Source organism: Ambystoma mexicanum, chromosome 1p (assembly GCF_040938575.1).
Source record: "Ambystoma mexicanum isolate Mex_15411 chromosome 1p, UKY_AmexF1_1, whole genome shotgun sequence".
In the NCBI taxonomy this organism is placed as follows: domain Eukaryota; kingdom Metazoa; phylum Chordata; class Amphibia; order Caudata; family Ambystomatidae; genus Ambystoma; species Ambystoma mexicanum.
This window is the reverse complement of record NC_090921.1, coordinates 359,491,310-359,499,641: the sequence shown is the minus strand read 5'-3', so window position 1 is coordinate 359,499,641 and position 8,332 is coordinate 359,491,310. Positions and strand designations below refer to the sequence as shown.

Genomic DNA, 8,332 nt, shown 5'->3' with positions numbered 1-8,332 from the left:
TTGTGTCAATTACGTGGTTTTTAAGTTTTGTTTGTTTCAAATATGAAAATACAGTGCTCATTTATATTTGTTAATGAATCGTCCAGATCTACTCCTTGTATTTTAGGGGCCATGTCTGCCATGGGGCCATGTCTGAGGTTTTCTGTATGATTCATCTTGGATTTGTGTCTAGCTCTGAGCTTGTTCTTGTGGCAAGTCTGCTGTGTCTCCTAGTTGGCTCGTTGAGCCATTGTACAGAGCCATAGCCTCATTACGAGTCCGGTGGTAGCCGTGCCAGCAAAACCGGAGGCTGCCACCGGATCTGAAATACCATTCCGCCTCCGTGATTGCCGGAATCACCGGGGCATTACAACCCCGGTGACCCGGTAATTCCGGAGGCGGAACTCCATAAATCCCCATTCCCATGAAGGACTCCATGGGGATGGGGACAATGGAAACACTGGTTCTGTCTATGACTCCAGGTCCCGCCTGCAGACCTAGGAATCAGCCAGTCTGGAAACAATGGTGGCGGCGAATTTACCGCCACCGTTGTTTCCGGACCCGCAGGGTCATAATGAGGCCTCCTCTTTCCAATTATATACCGGCCAACTTTGCTGCTTTTTTGAAATTGTTAATATTGCTTCGTACTGGTCCCTCCTTTTGTCTTATCTTCATTGTTACATCATTTACCCTCCACAGGACCGTGGCAAGGTATAGTGTACCCAGAGGTATTACAGGGAGAAATCTGTGAAAGTAAATCTTTGGGCTTCAATGGTATAACAATGAATAAACCTGTCCTCGCCCAAAGTAAGAGGGGCAATTGCCTTTGACTTTGAAGGTGGTTCTGAGGGGGCTGATGTTGCGTGGTTATTCTGAAATGTGAACATTTCATATTTCATCTGTAAGAAATATGTATTTGCTTGGTTTCATGTGCAGAATACTACATTGGTTGCAGCCTCTTTTCAATTTTAAACCCACTTTCTAGTTACCCAAATCTCTTCAAAAGAGTTTCACAGTTAAGTGTTAATATAAGAATTCAAGTGGGATTGGCATGCGAGTTAGATAATCCCCTTAATTAAGAAAACGAGTACTTCTGAAAATTAAATGGAAAAGGGTGGAATAAAAATACACAGTTTTAATGGGAAACAAGATACCTTCATACTGAAAAGACTAATTCTGTGTTGCTACAATGCACAACTGTTTTAATAGTATCCGCATAACGCACAACCCAAAAGGAAGATGATGACATTTATTAGGGGGCATTTACATCATCATTAAAACAAAACCCCGTTTCCTACTGCTCTTTCTGAACTCGTTTTAACCAACTTCTTAAATGGTCAGTGGGCTGTTAGGGTGGAGGAATATATCTGATTTACACAGTCCTGGTCTTATTTCTACCAATAATACCGGTCTTGGACTTCCTTTATGCAGCCTCTGATTTCCTTTTATTTTTCAATTTTGTTCATTCAGCATTTTGAAATTCGAGATATTGTTTTTTCATTTTTTATTTAACATTTTCAGCCGTCTAACTTTTTCTTTGGATATCTGAGTAGTTATTGTACTATAAATTAAACAAGATTTTTTTTTTTGCTGGATTCTTAATGTACAATATTAAAGGTCAAGATCCCAATTGATCTTGGCAGACATTTACTTCCAGTATCTTGGTGTTACAGTGGCACCAACATAATGTTCAATGTCCTTGCCACCCATTCTGGAGGTTCTCCAGACTTTTCCTATATGCCATTCTCTTTAATAAGAACCAGCTGCGGGCACTGCGGACTGTACAAAGATGTTTCAAGGAAATAAAAAAAAACACACAAATGATCAATTTACACAATTTACCATCAATATACATACACTAAAATAATAATAAAAAAAATTAGAAAATACTGCACATCCAGAAACAAGATAAGAAGGTGTTCGTGTAACCTTTACTTGAAAACAAGATAAGCAGGTGCATTGCACAAATGAATGGGGAGGGAGTTCTAAGGTGCTGTGTGGCCCCAATGAAAGATTCCTTCAGGGTCTTACTTTCCTTGAATCATAGAGTATCTGGTGACATGCAAGGGCTCCTTACACCCTGATAGGTTAGTAGACTAGTAAATAGGCAGGTTGTTTCAGATGAATGGCCCTGTTAACCAGGAAGCTGATATGGATAAAAGTCTTGCCACGATGGGGAGCCAATGGCACAGGCACAATATATATAAGGAATATGAGATTGTGTCCATAAGACACGAAGTAAAGATTTAAAAAGTTGGATAAATAATAGGGGGAGAATTAACTGAAGACAATCATAATTTGTCTGCATTATCCATAATTTGATTCTAGGTGTATGAAGGAGAGGGGATGGAGAGCAAAGGATTCATAGATTAGAAAATGACGATGAGCATAACTGTGAGTGAGTTTATTGGGTGTATGGATTAGATATATGTTAAACAGGATGTTGCTACAGATAAAAATGGTCCGTTTTTGGAATAAAAGGGTGTGGAGCTTGTTCTTAGCAATCTGGTTCAGCAGACCTTATGATTATTGAATCTGTGTTATCAGCTAGGGTTACTGGTACACTACTGTTGACATCATTGTCTATTCACGTGACTGTTGTAACCCTTCCTAGTGGGGTTAATAGGACATCCTTGTTTGTTATACAAGTGGCTGTATTTGAGGGTAGTGGACACCCATCATCAGGGGACAGCAGAGTGCTATTTGGCTAGGTAACCAGAAACAAACATAGTCACATCAGGACATTCTGCTGCATTTGGGGTTTTAAGAATTGTACTTATACTGTTTAAGACGTACAGACCGATGACGAGTCATTTTGAGATAATTCCTGCTTACTTGTTATTGCCCAAGGCAAAACCTAGGGCATTAATATTCGAAACGATAATGACTCCACACGAGGTCTACAACGCCATATGCTCTTTGTGGGCAAATAAAACAGTGTGTACAATGTTGGCTTTTCGGCTGCTGCTGAAATTAGAATGTTTGGAAAGAGGTCAATAACAGAGGAGAAAATTGACTGCATTCCAATTGTTTTGAGTAGGTCAGTGGTAACTTCCCTGTGAATGTGATCATTATTCTTTTTATATAGTCGTAGATACCCTATGGGTAACCCTACCTAGCCTAAGCAGAGGGTGTGTACAATAATATGATGTAGTCGCAGGAAGTGAAATTGGCAGAGGGAATTACATTCAGACCCAAGCAGTATGTGTGGGACCATAGGAGGTTGAGGTTGTTAAGGGTGGGAGGTGCAGAGCAGACAATTGGTGAAGCATTCATCAATATAGCATAAAGGGGGCTGAAGCTCGTTAGGATCACTCCATTACTGAGAGGGGTTAAGGGTTGGAGAAGGCTTGTTTTCCATAGTTTTCTGAAGGTTAGTAGGTTTGTAATTGCTCAGTGAAGGGGGTGTCAAAATGTTCCAGAAGTCGGTGGCAACAGCATAAGAAGACTGTTCTCTGGTGTCAGTGAGTATGTACTCGAGGACAGAAAAGGGGTGGATTTTCGAGGACCTAATGTCCCTGGTATGCCCACGGTCTCCCTTAATCAGCTCACCAGCACGGCAGGGATTTAACTGGTTGCATACAGGTGTTTCTAGTCAAGGCCATCAAAAAGCACTGTGTTTGCAATCAACGCGTTGTACAATTTCATCCTTATTTTAGCCTTTCATTATTGCTGAAAGGCAATAACCTGTTTGTTCACACGTTTTTTAGACGGATCTAGAAAGTGAATGCACATAGTGCAGTTAGATTGACATGCGTCAGGTGTGGCCTCAGTGCCTAAAGGCAGTGGTTCGTCTGTCTGATGCGTCTGTAGGAGTGTGCGAAATTTGGAGTGCAATAGATGTAGTCTGAGAGTATAGAGGCCCTTTAAAGGTATCAAACGGGAGTCACAGGGGCACGGTCTCCTTCATACGTGCGAGGGAAGATGTTGAAATATGGGTGTTCAGGGGCACGGCATGTGGACAGGGGTGTGGGAAAGGTGTGGGTGCTTGCTCTGAGCATTTCTTGCCTCAGGAAATTAGAGTTTTGTTTTTTGTGTCATTAAAACACAGGCAGCTGAAGGACAGCCATCTTTGGACAATAGGGCAATAGTTTCTGGACTTTTCTGCCCTTGTTCTGCACAAAGGGCAGAATGGTGTCCATGCACTGCACAATTGAGAGGCATTGAGCTCCGTCATGTACCCCCCAAATTCCACGCTGGCATTAAACTACTGGAGGACGATATATCAGCCACCCCCCAATTGTCAATTCTTGTCATGTCCGTGAACTCCTTTCACCACAACCAGAGTTGTGTACAGTTACATCTGGGCTCTATAACAGTACACACTGAGGGAACAAGTTGGGCGACTAATGGCTCTAGCATGAAAGCCCTCGAGAGAAGGTGTGTCTACATCATGCGTAGGCGACCTTAGGATTTGCAATCTAAAATGTACATTTGTATCACTTTATTCACACTAATGTCATTAAGCCCCTCTCCCCCCTTTAAGGTCTGCATTTCATTCATGTCTCCCCAATAAATCTTTTATCATACTTTTGCCCTTATTCATTCCCAGTCCCCCATCTTCTTCCGCGGCACTATTTTGGATGGTTACCAGGCACAGAAATATAATGAAATTATTGCATCCAAAAGCCACCTGATGAGTTATCAGGAAAATTGAGAGATCCTTTCCAGGGATCCGCTGATAAGTCCTTTGAATACTAAATGTTCTGTCATATTTTTCTCAAATGACAACATATCGATAGAAATCGATTAAAATTCAAATGTTTCTCTGTTACCTTAGGTACTGATACAATTCAGATTTTACCCACCAATTAGCGATTGATCGCTCAGAGTACAGGTGTGGACTGCGTCCATTATGAAGTGGAACATTCTGTCATTTCAAGGAGGAAAGGCATCTTTCATTGATATTCTCCTGATCATGGTCGTGCTGTTCTTTGTTTAGGGTTCAACCATTTTGAACCTTGTTCTCACATCTGGACACCAAGATGCAAGGTTGGGGATTCAAAATTTCGGGACCCAAGATAACCAACAGTGTCAAAATAGGCAACATTACCACCCATGTTTTCTTGTTGTCATGTCCGAATGTCCACATGACATGTGAAGAAAGTGATGTTTGGCAAAAAAACGTCTTTGGCGTTGTTCTTGGCAATGTCCATTGTCGCAAGTGGTAAGTTCATTCTCCAGGCTTTGGGTGCCCAAGGGGGAAACATGTATGGCCAACGCTGCACTTTTCAGCCCCGTGCTTTGTCATAATCACCAACCATCCTTTTGAGGTGGAAAAGCTTGTTCCGCAGGTGCTTGGTCTCCAGTTTCTTGGTCTGGTAGTCAGGGGTCTGTGGGGACAGTACAACATGGTTAGCATCATTGAGTGTGCCCCTTTTGCAATCCTGTACTGGTACAGTGGTAGTGTATCCCAAAGCAAAGTGCCATCCCCAAAGGTTCCCTGAACTCAGGGTATCTCACATGCACTAAGCAGTAGGCTAGATAGAGTCTAAACCAGGGATATCAAAACGATCACCTTCCAAATGTAATGTTTTAGCTTACAAATATCATCAGACATAAACAGCATGGCCAGATGTGAGGGATCATGGGAATTGCAGGCCAAAACAGCTGATGGCTGATAAGCTGGCTGTGCCTGATCTAAACTATATTCCAAAATGTGGAAAAGTCTGATCGGCTGCAGAACTGTAGGCCTGTGGTGCAGGTATTTCAACTGTCTAGATTTCGTCTCTTTTATTGTCTCGAGGCAGGAGATTGCGATAGAAGTTAGGAGTGGTAAGGAGTGGTGGCCGGACTGGGCAAAGTTTATTTCCCTTGTGTGTGGATCAGGCAAATATTTGTCAAAATTCACTTTTGCTCTGAAATGTGAATAGTTCCACACTTAGAGAAAAAGGGTTTCACTCTTAAAACTGTGAAAACACATAACAAGATCATTAGGAGTTCACCGGTCCGGAAAAAATGCTGGTAATTCCGGCACCAGCATTTTTCCCAAACTGGGGAAACACAAGTTTGCCGGTGGGGGCAGTAAACTACCGGCAGGCCTGACCTGCCAGGAGTTTAGGCCCCTACCAGCAAATAAATGCCAGAATCACCAGCACTTGTACTTGTGGTGCCGGCCATTCCAGCAATCCCATCCCATGAAGTCCTATGGGACTCTGCGGAATGGGAACTTACCAGCATGTCTGCCGCTCGTAATATACTGGTAATGCTGGATTTTGGACACAAGACACAGAACTCTTTTGGTTTTAGACACCTGACACAGACGTGCCTTAGTTTTGTTGAGGCAGGGAACCCCCTTTTAGAGTCAGGGATAGGTAGGATTTCCCAAACCCCTCTTTTTCTTTTGGTAATAAAATACTTTATTCAATGCAAAACTTGTTACTGTGTCCAAGACTTACACTTGATCCCTCACACTAGATTAAAACAGCATACTTGTTAACATTTTACTCTCCTATAACTATAATCCTCTAAGAATTACTGTGCATCATGATCCGGGCATGCAGTCGGCCCAATATTCAGAGGCATACTAAACCTGAGGCCAGGCTTTCCGGAGATTTCACCCTCACAACCAAACCCTGAGTCTCTTCACTGAGTATAGATGGTTCAAGGTTACAGACACCTTCATGCTAGTTTGAGCATTGTGATATATACAATGAGCACCAAGCCCAGTTTGCAATAGGTATTTATGTTCCCAAAATGTTCTTTAATTGCATGCATTAAAGAACCCTATGGAACCCCCATTGGTGCTCTTTGTCCACTTCTTTGTATTTAATAAATAGAATAATAGGAAAGTAAGAAGCTGTAAATCTTTGAATGATAACCTTATATCAGACACTAATTTGTATGGTCATTTCAGGTTCTGGTAATTTTGTTTTTCTTAGTAACACAATTGCAATGTTCTTATTATGACTACAATATATAATTATTAGAAATTAAAATTGTACATTTTGAAAAACAGCCAGTTTACAATACTAGTACAATTAAATAATGTCCTTATTTTAATAGCTCCTTTCGTCCAGATTGCACATGAGTCCTGGGAGTCCCTCTGCCAGACATTAGTCCCGGTTACGAGAGCCTTACCCAGATTCTTTAGCTCACTATCTTTCACAGAAGAGAAATATCCAAAAGATATCAGTCTTTGTCCTGCCCTAGGGCAGTCCAGCACCAAAATGCTAGACAATTCTCCTCTGAACAAGAGTACCAGCAGCAACCCCAGACACGTGTTTCGGTCTGGTGGGACCTCATTAGTAGGGTGGAACTGTGCCGCTCTAAGAATAGTGCGCAAGGGGTCCACGTCTGGATTCCCCCAATAATTTAGGAAAGAGTCACACTCAGATTAAAACCACTGATCTGTTTCTTCTATGATCAACAAAGCAATGTTTCATTTTGAGTGCTGGTAATACTTATCAAAGAATAGACAACACAAACACAGTTGTAATCCCTACAGCTAGATGCTCGAGTGCCTTACAAGCTCTGCCAGAACACCAGCAACCTCTTGTTGAGCCTATCAGTGTACCACCTCACATCTTCTCAAATGGACAATGCTTCCCCGGTGTGATGGCAATATACCCGCCGCCCACCTCCTTCAAGATGTCTGCTGTTTATTTCTGGTTGCACTGGTGCCAGCTGTCAGGTGGGTCTGCAAAACATACACCTGACAACACCACTCTCTCCGATACATGGTTAGAGACAGGGAGAAATAGAGAGTGAGAGAAACGGAGAGAGAAAGACAGTACAGAGAGTGGGCAAGAGAGAGCTCGTGATAAATTGGATTGATATGTCAGACACAGCTACTTTCACATTGCCTGTACTGTCTTGGTAGGATTTATTTGGTGGATTTCTTCTGTGCTTGGACTATTTTATCAGCAGACTCACAATGAATATTGGAGGAACACCCATGTTGCTTATTTGCTGTGGCTTTGAGAGGCATACTAGAGACTTAACTCACAGCACACAGGGAAATGCAGACATACGGCTGAGTAACAGTAATAGTTGGTATGAACTCAACGTTTTCAGTGTTTTCAGCAAAAGGAAATGTAATCAAAAGAAGGGGCGAGAGCTTCCCCTATTGGCGGGTAGAACTGTCATGGAGGCCATTACTAGTGTAATCAGTATTATTATGCTAAATCATGTTGTGGATGCGTGATGGCCTTGAGATGTGCTCACGAGCTCATGGGAGTTGTTGGGGCTGATAATCAGATAACCATATTGGATCCACTCCCGCTGATGGGTCTTACTGACATTTCCCACTCTTCCCCTTTTCCGCTCTCCTTGGCCTACTTTCCTTTTCACTCTACAGATCACAATCTAGCTTTCTAGCTGTCAACCTGAGTGGGGGGTGGGTCGCAATTTG

At 42.3% G+C, this 8,332-nt stretch overlaps 1 protein-coding gene across 1 annotated transcript in view; it reads right to left on the bottom strand.

Annotated features, from left to right (window-relative positions):
* Positions 1–1,096: 1,096 nt before the first annotated feature.
* The window catches only part of LOC138570157 (occludin-like), a 349,343-nt gene continuing 342,107 nt past the window's right edge, over positions 1,097–8,332 (bottom strand). The window contains exon 8 of the mRNA XM_069648824.1: positions 1,097–5,312. Coding sequence (XP_069504925.1) covers positions 5,211–5,312 — 102 coding nt within the window. The 3' untranslated portion in view covers positions 1,097–5,210. The remainder of the gene's footprint in view (positions 5,313–8,332) is intronic.